The sequence below is a fragment of the Miniopterus schreibersii genome (assembly GCF_964146895.1).
Source record: "Miniopterus schreibersii genome assembly, chromosome: 9".
Classification (NCBI taxonomy): Eukaryota; Metazoa; Chordata; class Mammalia; order Chiroptera; family Miniopteridae; genus Miniopterus; species Miniopterus schreibersii.
This window is the reverse complement of record NC_138118.1, coordinates 27,187,826-27,210,959: the sequence shown is the minus strand read 5'-3', so window position 1 is coordinate 27,210,959 and position 23,134 is coordinate 27,187,826. Positions and strand designations below refer to the sequence as shown.

The window sequence follows — 23,134 nt, the reverse complement described above, 5'->3', positions numbered from 1 at the left end:
GGCACAAGTAATGAAGAATTTTATAACAAACATACTTGGGTTGCTTTATAAAATAATTCCCCTTTGCTAAATATTCCAACACAGGCTGTAGGGTCACTTAATCGAGTCATTAATGGATGGTCACTGATCTAGGACCTCTAAAAATTTTCCCAACCCTGAGATATTGTTAATGAGACTGTGACTGGGAAAAATAACATTTTGGAAAAGAAGAGATTAAGGAAGCAAGAAAGAGAGAGAAAGGAAGAGGAGGGAAGGGGAGGAAAAGGGAAATAGTTCTACCATGGAAACACTTTCTCTGGCAGGAAAAAACACTGAAGAAACTTAGGGGGAAATAAGATCCATGACAGGAGTGTGAGCTTCTAAAGTAGGTTTTAATATCCTAAAACATATCTCTAAACCTAAAAGGAACTTAACTACATTTTAATATTTTCCTAAAGGACAGTCCAACTCTGATAATTGGCATCTTATAGTTATAAATAATTTAAACCTAACAGTCATTCGTCAGCTCTCATTTCTTCTATTATATTTTTAATGAAAAATACTTGTAATATATGCAAGTGAAATTGGATAGACTTTTACAAAATGATAAAATAATGACTATTTTTTTGGTCCAAACATTTAGCTATTTTGCCCTCTACTCCTTCAAAAAGTACTTTGCTTTCAAAATAAGATTCTTCAGCAAGAAAGAGAGAGAAAGGAGGAGGAGGAAAGGGGAGGAAAAAAAACTGTAGCAATTTGAGTAGCACGCCCTTTAAAGCAACAGTCCGCAAATTCTACTATTTCCAAGTGAAGTAGTTTTCAGGATCAGCATGTTTTACTATCTAAGTTTATTTTCAATGACTTGTTTGTTCAAGAGCTTCCAATGATCACAATAGTTCTTAGAAAGGAAAAAAACATACTTGTTGGTAAATTGTGAATGTATATAGAGTGATAACAAGTGACCAGCATTAAGGAGGAAATAGTCACTCTGTCTATTTGGCAAATAATTGTTATCATTTCCCAAAAGTTAGATGGTGACATAAATACAAATGTTTTGGGAAACAGTGTATATTTCAATGAAAACTTGTTTCTCTTAAGGTTAGCATGATGAGAGTATCCTGAATGCTCTGAAGGATTCCAATTTTTTAAATAAATTCAAACATCTACTAAAATTGCTTTTTTGAAATAAGACACTTATTTGCTTACTAATTGTTTAATTAAAGAAGAAATATCTTATTCAGACACACAAGAATGTTCATAGTCTTAATTATAATGTATTTAATAGGGTAACCTTTTAAATATCTACCTTTAGATCCAAACCTCTCACTGTTCTGAACAAGGAACCTAGAAGTTAATAAGCAGTTGGCAGATAGTGAGGGCTTACCTAGGCGTCAGTGGCCCAGAATGAATGGATACAGACACTTAAATTGTCTAACCTATTTTATGCCCTTAAGTAATGTAAAAATCTGCTTTATAGTTTCATGTAACCACAGAACAAAAATAAACACTCTTTTAGTAAACTTTCTGGAAACAAAATTCTTCCCAGATATTCACTGATAGGAAAATATAATCTAAAAGTTCCATGAAGCCCCTTGGCTGCATCCCAGTCTTGCTCTTTGCAGTTGGAGTCCCTTTGCTCTCTCTCCCAGGCCACTCTCTCAAGCAGTAGAGGTCACCTCATAGGCGCCACACAGCAGTTAAGAAGAACCAGGTAGAAATCATTCTATGAGTTTGTCCTTACCCTTCTACTGGAAATATGCAATAAGCCAAAAGCTTATAAAAATAAAACAAAATAGAACAAAACAAAAAACTTCTTATCCTTTTATCTCTTGACTAATGTAGATTAGCTATGTTATTTTTTTTTTAATGAAATTTACTCTAAATGAAAGTAGAACATTTGTGAAAAGAATTACTAGAGAAAACAAAGACTTCAGATTGAGCTATGATAACATTTTTGTCCAAAATAAAACCCTTAATCAAGAAATCAACCTCCAGCTCTATTGTTTTAGTAAACGAGTAATCTTATTGTGAACACTTCAGTTAGTATTTGGAAAACATTTAACTACACAGCTTTGCAGAAGTATGTTCCCATTTGAATAGAGGAAGCTGTACTTATTAAGAGTTTAACTTGAAAGTTAGTGCTCATTGAAAGTTAATTAGTGCTTTTTTCATGTTCTGGAAAGACAAAATAGCAAAGCCCTATGGAGATATTTTATTATATACACAGTATTCCAGAAATCAGTGGGATATTCAAAATATGAAATAGGAACATATTTTACTTTTAGAAAACAAGGTAAAATAAATTTAAAATTAACTGTCATACATTATTTCAAATGAAAGTGGAATGGCTTATCCTATCAGCTCTAATCATGAATATAGACTTTTCAAGAGTGTACGTTCTTCCCCATCTATTTTTAATAGCAAAGTGTTTCCAAATAACAGTTAATTCTGAAAATTCTTGTGTATGAAAAGAGGTTTTGAGAGGCGGTGCTATTTGAAACAGCCAGAAGATTAAGTTGGCACCAATTACAAAAAAGCTACTGTGCCTTAATATTAAATTAAGAATTCCCTGGTTCACTGGTACAAGGCTAATTTTACCCAGAGTGTGGACAAAATGACAAGTGATAGGTAAGAAAAAATAAATGAGCAAACTTTCATTAAATGCCATTAAACTCTCTGGCACAATTCCACAAAAGTTGATTACTGAATAACTTTAATAACAGACTCTTTTTTACCTGTTCCTTTAAACATTTTTGTCCTGTGCATTGGGTAAAGGATAACTGCCAGGTGAGGGTGGAGTGGGGAGGAGATGAAAAGATATATTGATGAAGAAAGAGTAGGGGGTTAGGAGTTATGCAAGAAATAGTTTATGCAAAGCTCAGTCTCCAAAGCTACAGGATACTACAAGTTTTCCCAAATTTCTCAGGCTTTGTCCTTGCTGACAGCAAGCAAGTCTGGGAAGGGATACTTAAAGGAAGCAAGAAGTCAGTATTATTTTAATTAATAACAAATTTGCACAAGGCAGTTTGTAAAACAGACCCTGCCTAATATTGTATGTAAACTATACAAGAAAAAGAAATGGCACATTTGTAATTTGAAAAAAAGAGAAAAAATTAGATAGTTTTATTCATAAAAGTAACCACCTAGTTGTTCCACTAACAAGCCCATAAACTTCTCAGTTGAGGTCACCTAAAGATACTCAGTTGCTAAAGAGTATCAAACTTACTAAATTTTACAGTCCTGAAATGGAATCAAGAAATCCCAGATCTCTCTTTCAAACCGTCCTGGCCTTTGTGAGGGAAGTGTAGGAAGCTGCAAGGTAACCAGGGGCCTAGCAGCTTTTTTGATGGTCTCTTAATGAGGTATATGTATCCTTCAAATAATAACATCATATTGAAAAATTGTAACTAATCGATTGTAACTGGTTCTTCAAAAAATACTACGTGGCAAACAAATATCCTTAAGCTTAATTTCAAAAATCCTTGGAGTTTCTAACAAATTAGTATTACAATTCTGAGATTTCAGCATGGGTTTGTAAATAGACAGTTGGACCTTGATTTTCCCCTTTCCCCTTTAGAAATGTTTCAACATTGCCTTATGCAATGGTTTTCAGACCAGGAAAGGAGGGGAAGGTGATTTTTGGCCCCCAGGGACATCTGGCAATGGCTGGAAACATTTTTGGTTGTTATGACTGGGGAGTACTATTGGCATCTAGTGGGTAGAAGTCAGGGATGCTGCTAAACATCCTGCAATGCACAGGATAGCCCCTTAACAACAAAGAATGGTCTGGTCCAAAATATCAATAGTATCAAGACTGAGACAACCTGTCTAATCCCAATGCTTTAAATGTTATTAAACCATAATGGTGAAATGAAGAAATTTGCACAAGGCAGTTTGAAAAACAGACCCTACCTAATTCTCTGTGTAAACTATACAGGAAAAAGAAATGACACATTTGTAATTTGAAAAAGAAAAAAAAAAGAGAGAGAAAATAGATATTTTTATTCATTAAAGCATTTACATACAATTTTCAATGAACCAGAAAAATACCCCTCTTTCTTAGACACTATTCTGAGAATAGTGAGGAACAAAATAATTATAAACTATCCTACTCACAAATACTAATCTATTATCAAGCTGTTAATCTTTAAATATATTAATAAATCATCTGAAAACCAGCCGTCTTGTCAGAATCTATCATAACAGCCAGAAGATGAGTGCATTGGTATAGATTTATTAAAAAGGGGCCACATGCTAACCTGACTAGCTCAGAGAAGGTCTGCATGGCAGCCTTGCAAGCTCAGAGACCTAAAGTAACCACAAAGGATGGTCTAAAATTAGAACTTTTTTTTTAACTAAGCAGTTTATGGTGGGTAGTCATGTCGGTGGCCGGTATCGTCCCTGACAAAGGTCAGTCTTTACCTTAACTGAGGCTGTCTATTGTCATTTTGCACCTGAAGATAACATATCTTCAGAATGTCAAAGTAATTTTCCTTTTTCCAGACCCTGCAAAGCACAGGCACCACTCTGCTGAGACCTTATTGTTATAACAAATCCCCTTATTGTTATTGAGTTAATTGTTGACTGTTAACTATCCTGCACCCACCTAAGTAAAAGAAGTATGTGTCTATCATTTTACTTTTTATCCAAGCCCAGAGGTTTTGCCAGTTTGCTTTCTCGCTCCTCCATATCTACCACCAATGGATTTTATGTATCTCACGTACATCTCCTCTTTTGATTGTAATGTATAAAAGGTGCAAAACTACCATTCTCCAGAGCATTATCTCAATTCGCTGAGATTTTGCTTCCCAGCAATTTTCAACAGTTCTGGCTCAAATAAACTCACCAAAATTTTTCACAGGTTTGAATGTTTCTTATGTTGACAGTTCCCTTGGTCATAAGGCAATTTAAAAGTAAAATTAAAGAAGGCTTATTTGGAGAGTAAGCCTGTAGTGTGAAAGATACTAGAGTGTGCTCAGACATGTAACTCCAACCCACCTCCTCTCTTCTCCCTTTCCTGGTAGATCTTCCCTCTAGTTAGTGGAGACAAGATACCCTTTGCAATGGTAATCAGTGGTTGAAACTCCTTGAAAACAACAGTAGGTAACATTTTTCTAAGCATTTACTAATAGGATAAGCAAAATCATTTTGATAGCTCCTCTCAAAAATATTATGTATTAAAATGGTGAGTTGGACAACTAGGAACCTCACACAGACTAAACCCATTGGGGTGGGGGTGGGGGTAGGGTGCTCAAAAGCAAATTTGTAAATGAATGGATTCTTTCATACATCCTACTCTTCTAAGTTCTATGGTACATGCAACAAACCTAGATGAGTTTCAAGTTTTAGAGACACTTTTTCATAGATAGCTAACATTTTTCAAATAAATCTATAATCTAAACTGTTTCATTAAAACCATGTTAATTTCACCTTTTTGGCCTCCTAGCCCACTGCCTGAAATAATAATAAGACAATTGTGAAAAAAGTACTTTGTGAAAATGATTGCAAGTGTTTTACTAATTCCATGAGAAATGTAAATGGCATCAGAGGAGAGAAAACAACAAGGAAAGAAGCCCTAATGTCAGATTTTCAGCCACTGCTTAAGACCACTCTAACACTCAGGAATGACTTCTTTGGATGAAACATCTTAAAATATGAGGTTATAATTTAAACAAAAATAAATTTTTATGAAATGTTAGTTATCTGTAAGCTCACTTCTTTTCCATGTCCTGGTAATTGCTATTACAGATTTCTTTACGGATTAAGGTCTTCTAATCACTTTGATAAACAGTTGTTGGGCAAATTCTCTAGAAGAGTCCCAGTTCTCAGAGTTGACCTGCGTGGGTGGATAGAGGGTGCAGGGAAGGACAGGAGAAGCAATAAAGAGAATGTTTAGTTCATCACTTTGTAATTCTGAACATAAATAAAATTGGGAAAGAAAAGTAAGAAAGAAGGGAAAGGGTAAACAGAACCACTCCTGGAAAGAAGGAGCTCAGTGAGCATGAGATCCAAGTGTAACACTACAGTGTTTCAACACTGCCATCCATATGCGGCGGCCCCTAAACTTTTAACTTAATCATTAGGAATACTGAGGTTTGGCTCCAAAATATTTTTCCAATTCAAATCCTGTGTGTTTGTTTTTAATAATTGTTATTGTTTCAAAAATAGTCATTTTCTTTCAGAAGAGGTAATTCTTAAATCCAGTTCACACAAGGGGATTCGGTAGGTACAGTGAGTTCCGAAGGCTCTGTGTTCAGCAGCACATAAAAGGGCGCCCACCACGCCCTAGGCTCTGAGCAGGCTGCGGGCACCCCCTCAAATCTAGGACCCATTATTTAGCTTTTGGCAATTCTTCACTACTCCTTTTCCTCCCCAAACACGCATCTAAGTCCACCAGTCCTTAAACCCTTTATGAACACTCAAACCCGTCCTTCCGAAAGCTTTCCAGCGCGCGGTCACAGCCAGGCTCGCTCCTGCAGTGTGGCTCTCGCGCTGGGGGTTGTTCACGGTTCCCGCAAAGCCGGTACCGACGCGACTGCGGGAGTTTTTGAGCAGGGTCTGATTCAAAGGGAACTTGAGTTATAATTTAGGAAAAAAGAATCAGACCTTCCCTCCTGGTCTGAAACTGCAAACTCCTACCCAGTTCCGTCCCCTCACACACTGGGTGCGGGGACAGCTGAATAGCTGAGGCACCTGGCACCCAGGGGTGTCACGGCTCCTCACCTCGCCGCGCGACATCAACCACGTGGTTGTGGGAGCCTGCTGTGTGTTAGGGGCAATGTAAGAGTTTTACATGAATTAACTCAGTTCTCACGCAACAGCTCTGGGACGCAGGTACCGTTCCTCCCGTTTTATGAGGAAGCAGCTGAGGTTTCTGGGGGGGGGGGGGGGGGGGCTCACGCAGCGAACCGCGGAGACGAGGGGAGACGGGCTCCGTCGCGCAGACGCTGCACCCGCGCCCTGCACCTCAAGCCGCCTCCCTTCGCTCGGTCCGCCGTCCCCGCGAAGCCCGCCAGCTCCGCGCGTCACGGGCCCGGGGCCCCGCGCGGCGACCCAGGCCTTCCGGCCCCTCCCGTGGGACCAGCGCGGGTCCGCGTCCCCGTGACGCGCTTCGCCGCCCGGGCGGGTCCCGACGCGCCCGACTGGAGCGGTTCCCGGGGCTCCGGCCCGGGGGTGGGCGGGGACCCGGCGGGGGGCGGGGGGCGGGGGGCGCGGAGCGGGAGCCGCCCTCCCGGCCGGGCCGCGGGGCGGCGCTCGGGCGGCTCCCGGGACCGGAGCCCGAGGCCGCCGCGGGAGCCCCCGCGGGAGGCGGCCGCCGCCCGGGCCGCGCGGGGGGGGGGGGGGGGGCGCGCCGGGAGGCGGGGCGGGGCCGGCGCGAGGGAAGCGGGGGCAGAGCGGTCGGGCCGCGCCTGCTGCCGCCGCGCGGAGCCGCGATGGGGCTGGAGACGGAGAAGGCGGACGTCCAGCTCTTCGTGGACGACGACGCGTACAGCAGCCACAGCGGCGCCGGCCGCGCCGACCCCGAGAAGTTCGCGGACTCGGGCCTGGATCGGGACCCGAACCGGCTCAACTCGCATCTCAAGGTGAAGCCCGGAATGGGTCCTAAACGGAGCCTGAGGCTGCTCCAAGCTCCCGCCTGGCTTGAGGGGTGCGGGTGCCCCCTCTAGCCCTGCCCCAGCCCCAACCCCCCGCCTCCGGGCCGGCCGTGCGGGGGTCCGAGGATCCGGCATACGCCAGCCGGCAGAGCCAGGAATTCGTAGCCAGATTCCTGTGCGCCAGCCGTGACCCCAAGGGAAGGTGGGGCGCCCCGGGCAACCCTTCCGTTTTGCTCCCCCCACCCTGAGAGGCCCCGGTTCCCACGGCGGCAGGTTTGGTGACCGGTCGGAGCCCCCGAGTCTTGTTTCCGCAGGTGGACTTCGAGGACGTGATCGCGGAGCCCGAGTCCACGCACTCCTTTGACAAAGTGTGGATCTGCAGCCATGCCCTCTTCGAGGTCAGCAAATACGTGATTTACAAGTTCCTGACCGTGTTCCTGGCTATCCCCCTGGCCTTCGCTGCTGGAATTCTCTTTGCCACCCTCAGCTGTCTGCACATCTGGTGAGAAGGGGCACACCGGGGGTGGAACCAACTTTCTGGAATGTTCTCTGCCACACGCCACCTGCCACCTGCCCTCCCCTTCTCCCAGGTGGGCTTGCAGGGGGAAGAACCCACATCGGCTCCTGATACTGTGGCAAGAATGGGAGGCCTTGAAAGGCAGTGTGCTTTCTTTAGAATCATAGGTTGGAGGTGCGGAGGTGGAGAGAATTGTAGGTTGGGTTAGGAGTTTAAACAGAAGGAATGTCCCTCGGTCCTCGGATGTGATTTTCCTTTGAACGCTGGAGCCCAGCTGCCCGTGGAGATGGAAACCTGGAGGCCACATTGCCTGCCACAGGCTGCTGCTCTCTCCTGGGGCTGTGTTATGACTTGTGCCTGTGGTTTTGGGCAGGGCTCTTTTTTTTCATCGCCTTTTATGCAGTCTCCACCTTTGCTTGGGGTAAAACAAGAGTGATCTCTGAGCAGAATGCCAGGGACGAAATCACTGGGAAACGATGTGAGGCCTGGCTAAGCTGTGCTGTGGAGGGGCTGCTCCAGCTCTGCCAGGGCAAAGGCAAGGATGAGACCATGTGAGTGAAAATTCAGACCGCAGGGTAATGAAGTGAGAAGGCCTCCAAACTATTTCACCTGTACGGAACAACTCTAGTTATAGAAAAAATATATAGAAAACTGCTGGACATTGGTAGGATGCTTTGAGTAACTTTATTCACACTCAAAATGCATCATAAAGCTTTGGAGAACAGTTTTAAGCATTAAAAAAATTTAAAGGAAAATGTCATATTTTACCAAGAAGTTTTTTTTCTTGTTGATTTTTAAGTTACCCACTTTATTTAGAGGCAACAGTTGCCAAGCTTGTGCTTTAGGGCCATCGTGGTGAAATAATATGTAACCCCAGATGCCTCCATGCCTTTTCTAATCACTTTATATGGTATTGCTGCACCCTAACTTATAATGTGTTCCTTATTAGAAGTTACAAAATTATTCTCCATTTCCCTTTATCATCTGAATCAATTTCTTTAGTCAATTAGCTAGCTGTTTAATTCAATCAAGAAAATTTATTGAATGCTTAGTTTGTGCAAGGCACTGGGCCCAGGATGAATAAGATGCAGGATCTGCCTTCAGCTTCTTCACAGTACAAGGCAGCAGGCTAGGTATAAAGGTGGGTGCTGAGAAAACACTTAAATCTGTCGAGGAGGAGGGAGGCACAGGAAAGGCTATTAGAGAAAAGAGTCTAAAAAGGATAAATAAAAATTCACCAAATATGTAAAGGATAAACAATGAACATCAATTCAGTTTAATCACTGAAGATTGTAAACAACTATGTTGAAAGTGCCAAAAGATTGCCAAATGAGTGAAAACCTTTGCCTTTATATGTTAGCAGATCCACAAAGGCTAGGTGTATAGCTAGTTCATATTTTGATATTAGTACATGAATTTTTTTTTAATCCTCACTCGAGGATATGTGTGGGGCTTTTTGTGTCTTTTTATTTTTAGAGAGAGAGGAAGGGAGAAAGAGAAACATCAATGCGAGAGAGAATACTGATGGGTTGCCTCCCATATGAGCCCCAACCAGGGATTGAACCCACAACCTTTTGGTGTATGGGACAATGCTGCAACTAACTGAGTCACCCAGCCATGGCAACACATAGATTTTTTTTTAAAGATACCTAAATCAGCATATAAAATTTTGAATTCCTAGTGAACTAAAACCAGTCATCTAATCTCTATGTTAGTTTTCTCACTTCCAAAAATGTGAAAAACTGAGTAACCACATAGCATATTGTGAAATGTTGGCTATGAAGCTATTTGGAAATACAGAGTGCCATGTTTATAGTCAACAAAGCCAGGTTTTCCTAAAGCACTTTTGGAAGACTTGAAAACAAAAAGGTTTTCATTTTCTAAATGGTGGAAAGATATAAGTAAAACTACAATTAACCAAATGATGCTTCTCTCCCCCGGCTCTCCTGAGAATGATAGGTGTTTTTGTGTAGTGCTTCTAATGGTGAATCATCAAACCACTTCTTTTTCAGCCACATAAAATGTATTATTTAACTTCAGCTTGTTTTTCAGATTACATTCATGTGGGCCAATATTTAACCATCACACATTTGTCATCACACAGCTGTGATTGTGAGTAGAGAAGTAGCTTCAGACAAAAATGCTTAAATTAGTTTATACCTTGATAAAAATAGATTTATCATTAGTAGACTGCATGACATGATAAGAATGGATCAAGTAGAGGCTTTAGAGAAGAGCAAACCTATTCGAGTAAGCTCTGTCTCCTTTTCTTTTTTTCTTTTGGCAGCGAGTATGTGACCAAATCTATGAAAACATGAAATAGTAGGTCTTCAAACCACATCACATCATCACAACTGGTGTGATATTTATTTATTTATTTGTTTGTTTGTTTGTTTGTTTATTTTAACTGGTGTGATTTTTAAATTTTTTAAACAAATAAAAACAACAGCAACAAAAAACACCCTGAACTCAGTCTGGCGATGTTGTATCCTAGGCCAGACTACAGGTCATTAGGATCCAGGGAATTGGTTTGATTCCTCACCACAGTCAGACTGAGATAGCCACCATTTGGCAATTGCAAGTTATTGGTCATAAATAAATCATACCAAAGAAATGTGGCTGGAGCTCCCTTACCCCTTATTTTTTCTGGGATACAATTCAAATACCTGGTTCCACTGATGGAAATCCAGTAGTATCAGTCTCATTTTCCAGAAGGTTTTTTAAGATAGCAAATTACTGTGACAATGCAATCCACATGACACTATATTTAATACAAAAGTAAATAAAAGTCTCTGTCCTAAGAGCTTTATTATCCAATGGAGGGATATATAATCTTATAAGATTTATTTAAGAAGTTTTGGGCCCTGGCTAGTGTCACTCAGTTGGTTGGAGCGTTGTCCCATACACCAAAAGGTGGTGGACTCGATTCGCCATCAGGACACATACCCAGGTTGAGGGTTCAATCCGCAGTCAGGGTTCCTAGGAGAGGTAACCAATCTATGTTTATCTTTCACATCGATGTTTCTCTCTATCCCCCTTCTTCTCTCTAAATCTATTTTTTAAAAAGAAGAAGTGTTTAGGTTGGCCACATTGAGCCTCAACCATTTTGGGTTATTCCAAATTGCCTGAGTTTCTGAAGGGGTACTACTTAGGATACTGGGGGAAAAGTTTGTTTGATATCAGAGAATAATTGGATTCTTTGATCCAAAGTGAGAGAACAACAACTTTAAAGAAAATAACATTAAAATGAACTCACCACATCCTATGAATTAAAGTCCTCAAATGTGGGCTACTGCAGTCTGCTGAACTGGAAAATCCACTTTTGTTGTGAGTTTAATTCCTTCTTAGGACATGGACATCTAATTTATGGGGATAGAACATTTCTTAGACTGAGAGAGAAAGGAAAGTTAATTATATTCTGAGTGAAGTGGATTTGGTTAAGAAGCTTTCTGATCTGAACTTAAATCTTGTAGTATGTCAATTTGAGATTATTTTGTTATAATTGTTTTCATTATATATTCTGACTTCAAAATAATTCTATTTATTATAATGACAACATCATCTGGACATTTCAAGGGTGCATAATAATGTCAGTCCTGAAAACCACTCTAAGATTTCCAGGTCATACTTTAATTTGTAGTGATTTACCCAAAGCCACACATAAAATGAGAAACTAATGGAATAAGAAGTCAAACATTGCTGTCTGAATGAATTGAATAGTTTCAGTTCAACTAGTTAGCTCTGAAACACCTAGTAATTAATTTTCTTTAAAGATTGCTTCAAGTCTTTAGCACTAGAATAAAACACAAGATAAATATAATCTGTGTAGTAAGCAGTCAATATGAATAATTCAGTATCCTAAAATATTGCAGTCAGACAGTTGCTTGATCTTTCTTTCACTTTGAACTAAGTACAATAGACCTTTATTTAAATCACATTTTAATAGCAAGCCAAGGAAATCAACCTTACTTTCTTGTGCCCACCCAGGTAATAATAAAAATTCCATTGAGGCTATCAGCAAGGCCTGAGAATTCACAAATACTGTTTTGCTCAAAGAGCACTACTGCAACAGAAAACATTATTCAGATGGTGACATAGAAAAGCCAGCCTGAGGAATATGAGAATATGCAGTTATCTTAAGAAAAGACATATGAATAAAACAATTTCAGTATAGTCTAGTTTTTCTTGTCTAAGAGTTCTGATATAATTGCAGGGTTCTTCTAACTATACCATACAACCCTTTTCAGTATATGTAATTACTATGAAAAATTAAAAATATAAACCATAACAGAATGCTAAATTCACTTTACGTCAAACATTTACTAAGGGTCAAGGATGACCTCACTAAAATAATTTCCATTCTAGTAGGAAAGACAGAAATATAAGCATGTATTTATGATACGTTTTTATAAATTTGAGGATTAAGAAGTTTGTTTCAGTATGTTAGAGGCACACACACAAAGTATTCAACCCAGCTTGTCCTAAGGGGAAGGGAAGTTGAATAAGACAACAGGAAAGGCTACCAGGAATTAGAATCACAGGGAAATATGGAGAATTAGGCAGATTAATGTTTAGGAGTAAAGGTCAGATAAATTTATTGTTTGATTTATTTTTTGTTTTACTGATTCAGATAGCATACTGCCAATAGAAATAAGATTACTGTTTATCATTTTCCTGCCTCTTTATTTTTTAAGCAACATAACTTCTGTGTATCTTATCACTGTGTGGGTCACTTTTTTTTTTATTTGTTTCAAAAGTTCAACCAAATTTAGGTGAAGTAGGCCATTATATCTTTTCACGCATGTGCAAGTGTCAGTGGCCTTATTTGGTAACACCAATAATCCTTACACATCTCTTCCTCCATTCCAGGATTATAATGCCTTTTGTAAAGACCTGCCTACTGGTCCAGCCTTCAGTGCAGACAATATGGAAGAGTGTGACAGATGTTGTCATTGCTCCATTGTGTACAAGCGTAGGACGCATCTTCTCTTCTGTCAGCTTGCAACTGAGCCACAACTGAACACTGGGACCCAGGTCTGGAGATTTGGATACTGTAATACTACTTTGTTGTTATAGCATAAAGCAACTACTGTTCTGTTCATTGCCTAGCTATTCTCATTAAGAAAACTATTAAGATGGGCAGCCACATTTAGAAATGTTTATTGGCAATTTTTTTCAAATAATTATTTTATAATTAATAACCAAGGATTTCATATCTAACTTTATAACCAGAATCATACAGTAGGTTGGAAACACTGATTTTAAAGGCAAACGCTTTTTGCTTTAGTACAAAAGTATGTATTTTATCATGATGAATTTATAATAATCAAAGTACATTTCTCTCAAATACTACAATGGTTTTGTGCACAACTGCACATAAAAATATGGGATTTCTTATTTTTTTTACTCTGGAAGTAATACTTTTAAATTACCCTTGCAGATAAAGCCATAGGGATACTTAGTAATAAGATATACAAAGATTCTAGAAATTGCAATAATGAAAGCATACAGCAGTAATAGAGGCTATCAAATAAATAAAACAAATGTGAAAATTGATTTATGCAAATGTGTTCCTTAAAATAAGGTATTGTTAATCGACAGTCCTATTTAACAAGACATTTCATTTTACTGTATATTTTGTACTTAATGTAAATGTTGCTCTAATCAGATTGCTTTAAAGTACTTTTATTGTATTTGTGTTCTTGTTGAGCTAATATATAAAATGAGTAACTATATCTCCCACAAGGAATTTCTCTGCTGAGATTGCACTGCCTTGATTATGTAAGCATATCTATCTTCTTCGGGAACAGAATGTAAAAGACCAATGTACTTGCTTTTCCTTCTAACTTTCCAAGCAAAACCCTGAAATGTTTTATAACTAATGTTTATCTTAAAATAATCTGTATCTAATTCTTATTTTGTCTAGGAGATGCTTTCTCTCTTATAGTTAGAAATTAAACCTATATGCTGAATTCCTATTAATGTTTCACTTTACCTTCAAGTAATATTGGTGCTAATTGATAACATTTTACAATAAAGGCTATTTCTTACACTTAAGTACAATTTCAACTACAGTGATTCATGTAGAGAGACTTCTAAGAAAGTTGTCAATCTGTTGGGTTCTTGCTACTGAGCTATTATATATAAATTAAACACTAACAGCTATAAAATTTTAATATGTTGTGTAACATGGGTTTTGTTACACAGTATAGAATTATTCGTATCATTTTGAACTGTACAATCCTATTTCAATGTTATGAGTTGGTGTTGTTTTAAAAATCTCATTATTCCAAAATGATAGCGTACACAAACTATTTCTATGATGTGAGTGGTTACTAATTTACATATCTTAAAAGTATAAACATGCTCAAATTTCAGAATTACTATAAGAACCTGAATTAACATTCCTTTGAATATCTTAAAAGATGACAAATCTTCATTCAAATATTAATTTTATTTTTCCAAATTGCCAGGATTGGTGAAATAAAGCATGATCAAACTGGAATACTCTTGGAGACCAAAGCAAATGAATGATTAAATTATGAAACTTGTATTTTTCTGAAGGTAGTCTCAAAAGACACTTATAAAAACTGTCTTAGGCCATTTTAGCATCTGTAGAAAAGACCCTCATGATCATTACCTTAAGGCATTACCACTCATTTGGCAAGTTTTAAAGCCAAAATACATATACTTAGTCATATAACAAAACCAATTAACTTTTAACAAATGATAAATATGAGCTCCTTATTTCTGAATAGCACTGGATACTTTCAAAGTGAATTTTTATTGAGATTTGCCATTAACTATTTCAAAGACTGAAATTTTGTACCAAGTGGATCCAGGTTTCATGTGCAAGCATGTTTGTTTTTTAGCTGGGTGTGGGTGAGAGGTTCATGACTTGGAGACTTTCCGAATATCCATAATAAACTTTCTAAAAACCCATAGATACATTCATTGCTTTTCTTACATTAAATATAGAACTGATCAATAGACAACCTTTTCAAACTCATAATAAATTAAAATATACATGAGTTATTGCTTACTCAGGAATGTATTGGTAAAAAAATATGAGATTGGTAATTTAATTCTTTGTTTTCCCAACACTTAAAGAGGTCCCCTACTAATTTTTCTATCATTTGATGAATAGTATGGAATAGCTTGTTCATAAACCTACCATATTTCATCTTTATGAAATAAAGTCTCTTGCTAATCCTAAATAAACTGATATTTCTGTTTTCAATTTTTTAAATGAGAAACTAAAACAATATAAGTTACATGTTCTTGGATACTGGTACCATGAAGCCAGACTAGAGTCTAAAATTATTTTTGGAAAGTGAGTATGTGAAGAGTAGTTGCGGATATTGGCATAGATTTTTTGGTTGTCAGTTTATCTGGAAAATTGGCCAACCTCTAATAATAAAGCAGGTGTCTGGCTTTTAAAAATGCTCTTTATAGTTTCAAAGAACTTTGAAAGTCCTCCTTTTCAATCATTGTCCACATCCCATGAATTTATTTAGAGGCCTTTCTTGGGAAGCTGTTGGAATGTAATGAAAAGAGCCCTATCCTCAAGGCCAAGCATCTTGATTCCAGTTTCAGCACTCCTGTTACTGAGGTGTGTCACCTACTGCAAATGGTTTAATCTCGGGGGATCTTGATTTTCTTATCTTTAAGGAAAGTATTGAACTAAAAAAAAAAATTTCCAGAGTTTTCTAGCTCATTGTTTTCTGTGGCTTCAGTAGGATGAAGACTTGGCTATGTATATGCAAACCAATCTATCTGTTCAGTCCAGGAATTTTTAAAATCATGAATTTTCTATCAGTTAAAGGGTTGGTGTGCTATAAATATAATACATGCATTCGCTTTTTACTCTTCAGTTGATTGTGAAACTGTGTATGTGGCTTTGATTCTTTATGACAGATATTCCTAGATTTGTAACAATTTTAATCTTTATCATTGTGACATTTCCCCTCAAAATAATATGTTACTCTATATTTTAAATTAATTAAAATTTATTTTATTTGAAGATTTTTCTACCAAAATCACTGCTATAGTGCCATAATCATTGCTGTCTTCATCTTTTGCTAGCTAGTTGCTATAGCCTGCTTACTGGCCTCACTCCCAGGCTTCAATATGACCTTCTCCAATCCATCTTCCCCTTCAAAACAAAAGTGATCACATCAAAACTTCCATGTCATTCTCCTGCTTAAAACTATCAATTGTATGTGATTGCCCTTACAATAAAATCCAAACTCTTGAACAATATATAAAAGGCCTTCACTATCAACCCATTGTCATCTTCAGCCCTCACTGAAGTGCCCAGCTCTCTCCTCTCCCCATACCAGCATCACTCTTCTTCTCCTCATGGCTGGTCTAACCCCTCCTGTTTCTAAAAGTTTTCCTCATTAAGTGCCTCTTATGTGTCTTCATATAAAACCTTGTACAAACCCCAATTAACACTTACCACACAGTAAAACTAACCTTGTTAACTAACCCCACTAGACTGCTTAGTTAGATCTAAAAGCATGACTTCATCTTTGTTTCCTGGGATTCTGAAATGGTGCCCAGCACTTAGTGAGATCAATCAATCAGTATTTTCAAATGAATGACTATGTGAATAAATAATTGAAGAAAACTTGGGATTATTTCAGAGTCGGAATGGAAATCATCTTCTGACTTCATAATTTCCTTCATTTGCAAGAGGAGTTGAAATGTACTAATTCTAATAATTACTTCCAGTTCTCTTATCTGAAATTTATTTCACATCTTTGGGGATATGAAACACCTAATATTTAGAAACTTGTTTGGAAGCATACTTTCTGGCATTTTAGAGTGCTGCTATTTCTTTAACTATCCTATTTCCCATTTTGAAATTTATAATACTAAAACATTGTTTTAATAGCATTTTACATTTTAGAAAACAGATCCGTACATTGTCTCACTTAAATCCAGGCCAAATTAAATAGCATAATAGAGAAATCATATAAAAGCTCTATTTCTGTAGCTTGAAACTTTGTCATTTTAGAATGTTTATTTAAAATGACAATAGCTTAAAGAATTTTTACAAGGTTACACATTACTCTAAGAATTTTTTTTAAAGTATGTAGTGCTGCATTGAAAAATTACCATCACTAATGCAACTTATCACAAATCAGGATTTGGTATATTTTTCCCTTCAAGGTGTATATGTATCAGGGAGGACAAGGGAAGGAACCGGAGGAGGGAGCACAGGATAAGGCTATACAAGATATTCAGGTTACAGTTTTTAGGAATAAAAATAATTTGGGCTTCCATAGTTTAATCAACCTAATTCCCTGCCTCTCCCCGTTTACCCCTTAATAGCCAAATGAGCAGAAGAAGACACCTGTTGTATTTTTAAAAACATTTTGTGCCCACCCTTCAGCTACTTTCTTTGGACTGTATCTGAAACGCCACCATTGGGACCTTACACCTTGATGCTTGTTTAAGTGAAAGATACCGTTTGGGTGGGGTAACATTTCAATCTATTACAGCTCCATTACTTCAATGTGAATGGATGATCTGAGAAGGGGATATTGAAAAACCACATAAGGGACCCAAGCATGAGGGCCTTGGGCTGTGAACCATATGAGAGCACCATTCACTGATCAAAAGCATGCTACCAAACAGAATTTCAGGACAGCAAAGGGAAAACAGGAGTTTCCAATGATGCAATCTTCACTCTTCACAGGTTTGCTGTTGGACACCCCTGTCCCAAACTCCAAGTGAAGGGGGCAGTGGAAATTAAACAGAGATGAAAGGAAATGAAGTCAGCTAAAGGCTTTTCCATAAAGAAATGTTGCCTATGTCTTACTGAATAAAAAGGGCCTTGGGAAAAGGTGTGAGGACCCTGCTAGAATTATGTACCCTAAATGCAATGGTAGAAAAGCAAAATTTAAAATAAAAACTGAACTACAACTTGTGACCATCCATCTCTCTTCCTCCTTCCTTCTTTGTGCTATTGACTGTTGCAGTGTGTCTGTGGCAAAGAAAGACCATGCAGCAGTTAGAGAAATCAAAGGACACTTCAACAATTATCCAAAAATAGAACAGACACCTACCTGCCTATGGTAGGACATGTTAGGTTACTCAGCTTGGCTGCACAACCCAAGAAAGTCATTTTGCCATTATAGGAAAAGGTAGGCGTGGAGAATAATGAGAGAAAGGAAGAAACATGACTCAGAGTGGGAAACAGCACATAACCAAGGACAAATATTTCTCCCAGACATAACTGGATCAGGAAAAGATTGAAGAAACAGGCCATCTTTGGAGCATTCTTTTCTTTCCCTGACTGGGTAGCTTGTCACTGAGCACCTGCCTGTAACAAAGGGCGAGAGAAGGGCAGTAAGCAGGACCTGCTTCTCTAGCTGAATGGCACACCAGTACCAGCCAACTGCTGGCTCAGCTAACTGGGACAGTGAAACAAGGAATCATTTGGAAAGTTTCAGGGATAAACACACCATTTACCAGTTAGGCAAGTGGCAAGGATTAGCATGCTTCTTTTACAGAGCAGGAAACAGGTTGGAATCCTGTTCTCTGGTACAAATAATAGCCTTTACATTTGTTGATCATGTATTACCTGCTGGACATTTATTTAATCTGCACAATAATTCTATGATGTGGGTTCCATTATCATCTGCATTTTTCAGATGAGGAAACTGATGCTCTGAAGTTAAAGAATTTTCCCAAGATCACTCTGGGACTTGGGATTTGAGCCAAGAGAATCTGATACCAGAGTTCAAGCTCTTGATCACTACAGAGATTATCTGTTATTTCTAGAATATGTGTATAGCTATTCCAATGACTTGTTCTCCCTTCTTTTTCACTCATCATTCAGTTTTGTCACCTTTCACCCTCTGAGAAGCACCATTTTATCCCTTCTTCCACCAGTGGAGTCAACTCCATGTCCTCAGTGGTGAAAGCTCCCTCCTCACTCTGTCCCCTGCTAATGCTGAACCCTCCCCTAGCCCTATACCCTGCTTTCCTGGGCACACCCTTTCCTTCCCTATATGACCTGTGCTCTAGAGCCTACATTCCAGCTAATGTCAAAAAATAATATTTTCAAATGCCATTATTCCCATGTTTTGTAAATGTCATAAAATTTACTGCCTTTAACAAAGACTTTTAAAATATGTATCAAAAACACAATGATGATATTTCTCCTCAATACTAGACAACTTCACACATGAAATATAATTATAGTAATAATTTCTATTTAAACTAAGCATATATTTTTCTAGAGGCCATATTTTGTATGTTCCTTCATTTAGTTGGAAATTTATTGCCAGTTTGTACATCTTTTAATATGTGATCCAATCTTATTGTCAGTTATTTTATCTTGGAAATCCTAGGGAAAATCATATACAAATGTATTTTCCTCCTATGGGATAATGTGCTCATAATAAATTTTCAAAAACAGAAAAAATGGACTGAAGTAAACAATTATATTAATGGCTTAGTTATATATTGCCATAGGTTTTTACAATTTATAATTACAATAGTATGTGTGATGGTTTCTCTACACACTATCAGCATTTGTATGTATATATGTGTAACAGTAAAAATGTATATATTTACATTTCTATATAGACATATATAATTTTTACTAAGGTATTAGGTGATATTATAGAACATCACAGTATTCCATTTTATACATATAAAAATGTAACAAACATTCTTCTATAGTGTTAAAAATTTAATAAACATTTTTCTATATTATTGTGATGCCCATACTCATTTTTCCCCCTGATTTTTCATTCATATCTAATATAGTAATGCTCTCTGTTCTTTGCAGCAATGATTGCATTGGCCCCTATCATAGGGCATAGACTTTATGTTTCCCATCACTGACACGGGCTATCCACTCGTCCCCTCTTCCTTTCTTCTTTCTCCTCTTCACTGCCCTCATTCAGCTCAGTTAATTTAATATTTTAGATAGCTTTGAAGGGAAAAGGTTTATAATATTTTGCTATGAGACAAAGAAAACTAATTGGACCATACAATATTATCATAATACCTTTAGCACTTTATCTGAAATGATCTAGTTTAATATTCTTTCTGATTGAAACTTTATAAACTTCAATGCTCCAAAATAATCACCAAATGAAAATGCCCGTGACAGCAAATATTTTTTATGTACATGCTTTTCACAAAATGACAGAAGTAAATATCAAAATAGGCAGCAATATTGAAAATGAGAAGTCATGACACTGGAATATATAAAAAGAAGCATACAGTGCAACCAACCTTTCCTATCCAGTTTCTATACAACCTTGCTGAGGCAGTCACAGGAATAACACACATTATTTAGAGTTACATAATATAAACAAAATTAAAATCTCAAGAGTATCTAGCATATTCAATCAATTTCATGGACTCTGTGTGCAGAGGTCATGAAGGGGATGGAGGAAGGAGTGGGGGAAAGGGCATAAAGCATTGGAAATAAAACACACACAAAAATTTGTTATCATGTAGAAGAAACAAGTGAGCAATCAACTGATTTATATACATTTTATTTAAACAAGAGGAAGATTCTATGATGATTAAAAAGAACCAGAGTAGTTGGTATTATTTGTTCTAAAGGCGATTAAACTGCCACATGAAACATTAAAAAAATGTACAAAAAGGATTTTATTAAAAATTTTTTTTCTAAGAGAAAGCCTCAGTGGAGCTATTTTAAGTAATAATTTTATTAGAGTAGGCACACAAAAAATGTGATCATAAATATATTCAGACCAGGGGAAATGGCAGAAAAAAGATTGTAAAATATTCCTGGAAGAATTTTAAGAATGTTGAGCATTAATCTATTTGAGACAAATCAGAAGCAAGCAGATCCTGTGCTGCATAATGAACTAGGGTTTCATTTAAAGAGTTTATGATTCTTAGAGTTGAAGAAATACGCAGAATTAGAAAGGAAAATCCCTAGTCCTAAAATCTGCAATGAAGTCTGCCCAGCATGAAATGCTTCGCAGTGCAGGATGGGTTTGGGCTACTTTGAAGCAATCCCTAAGGAACAGAGCTGTCTTCCTAAAAAGTTAATAGGCCAGTGCTGCTTGCCTTGGGCCAGTACCTTAAGGGTGTGGTTAATATGAGAGTTTAATATAGCTGGGGCCCTTTTGTAGAAAAAAAATCAGCTTGGCTGCTGCCCAGTTTGTAATTCTTGATTTCACATTCCAAGAAGACTTCAGTTTATGGAAATTAAAAGAACTGCCAGTTCCCTGCAAGCAACTTGGCCACCTTAGCTTGTAGCATTCCCCCTTAAATGATGCTTCCTTCAATTTGCTTACAAATATTTCTTTAATAGTATGTCACTTCCTCTTGTGGAGTTGGTATTCCCAGCAAATCATCTAGGCTGCAGTTCTACTGCTCTTCCCATGATGTAAAGTCTCTTTTATGCATATATTTTGGGGGAGTTTTTCTTCATTTATGGTTCTTACATAGGACAGTGGTATTTGCTGCCATAACCTCTGCCTTTTAAGTGTCTTCAGGAAATGTTTATTTTCAAGGTTCCCCTAGATCACTGCTTCTCAGAGTTTAATGTGCATACAAATAACCTGGGGATGTTGTTAAAATGCAGGTTCGGATTCAGTAAATCTGGAATTGGGCCTAAGATTCTGGTTTCTAACAAGCTCCCAGGCCATGCTGATGATGCTGCTGCAGGTCTCCAGACCATACTTTGAGTAGCAAGACCCAAGTAACCAGCCTGAGCAAGACGTGGAGAGAGATGAAGATAAAGGGGTTTCAGGAAGAGAAAAGAAGAAGCTCATTATCTGATTATAAGAAAGTAAAGTTTTCTATAAAGACCAGACCACTTAATGACCAGTCAGTATGAACTTATGTATACATTTTAAACAGTGAAATACTTTATGATTAAGCATCATTGCCTCAAAGGTAGATAAATTTCCCCCAGGCAAAAGCAACTCCTGATAAATAGTTTATTTTCTAGGGAAAGGGCCAAAAGGAAAGACAGTTTCCTTTGTTAAATAATGGAGCTCTGATTTAAAGCCAGAAGGGTTACTACAAAACAATGAACTTTCATGGAAGACTCCTCCCAAATATTTACATTCATTAACTTAGGAAAAATGCAGAACTTTTATATATAATTTCATGTTACTACTCAGCAGTTAATATCATTTTTATTCTTTATAATTTCATTATAGTTAAATGTTTAAATTAATTATTTATTAAAATAAAATGTGGTGCTTCTAGTATGCTATTTAAACATTCTATTAGTTTACTATAAAATGGTAAATATATCAGATTATATTATAGTACATTATATCATACCATATTATATTATAGTTTGTTGTCCTATTGAGTTTTCTGAGAGTCACACTTAGGATAAGATTTATGGAGTTTCCATATTTTTAAAGGGTGGTCATAATTTTGTTTCACTTGACCAGAAGGAAATATAGTCATTGTCCACATGTCTAAAATATTATATTTCTTTCACTAGATGTAATGTAGTAATCTGTTTCACCACATGATCCCAATTTTTTTGAATATTGATATTATCAAGTGTTATGTTAATTTTTTTTCAGTCTTGGATTAGAGCTGTGATTATTATTTTTACTATTGATATAAATCTACCTAGATAAAAAAATTATGCAAAATATTTATTTACCTTTCATTTCATGCTTTCTGAATGTATTATCTCTTCATTATGTTAGTGTTTGGACTAAGATTCCTCTTTTTAAAGAATGCCAAAACAATTATTTTGGTAGGGCTACTACAATCCAGTTATTAAAATAGTCTAGGTAGGTAGATCACTCAATTTCGTGGCAGTATGTTTTATTTCTTATATGTCATCATGATGAGATAATGAATTGAACTGGAATTTTGCATGGGCTTTACACACAATTAAAAAAGAACTCAATGTGATTTGTGTTTATCATTTAATATTTTTTCAATATTTAAATATACTTGTATGCTAACAAATCAGATTGTGTTATAATTTTTTTAAAATATAACTTGTGGAGGAAATCTCAAAGAAAAATTTACAGATAAAAGAAAAAGCAAGTCTGAAAAT

General features: G+C 37.4%; 2 protein-coding genes across 4 annotated transcripts in view; both read left to right on the top strand.

The window, feature by feature from the left end:
• Positions 1-7,337: 7,337 nt before the first annotated feature.
• Positions 7,338-23,037, top strand: CAV2 (caveolin 2). 3 transcript variants are annotated; one of them, XM_081146617.1, is made up of 4 exons: positions 7,349-7,562; positions 7,889-8,076; positions 12,961-13,125; positions 21,683-23,037. In XM_081146617.1, exons 1-3 carry the CDS (start codon positions 7,413-7,415, stop codon positions 13,109-13,111), a joined length of 489 nt encoding a protein of 162 aa, XP_081002743.1. In that variant the 5' UTR covers positions 7,349-7,412; the 3' UTR covers positions 13,112-13,125; positions 21,683-23,037. The 3 variants fall into 3 exon arrangements, with proteins under 3 accessions (XP_081002741.1, XP_081002743.1, XP_081002742.1); XM_081146616.1 differs by lacking the exon at positions 21,683-23,037 and adding an exon at positions 17,798-19,823; XM_081146615.1 differs by lacking the exon at positions 21,683-23,037 and having other exon boundaries at positions 7,338-7,562; positions 12,961-15,035.
• Positions 13,006-23,134, top strand: part of CAV1 (caveolin 1) — a 48,742-nt gene continuing 38,613 nt past the window's right edge. The window contains exon 1 of the mRNA XM_081146613.1: positions 13,006-13,125. The gene's annotated coding sequence lies outside the window, so the exon portion shown is untranslated. The remainder of the gene's footprint in view (positions 13,126-23,134) is intronic.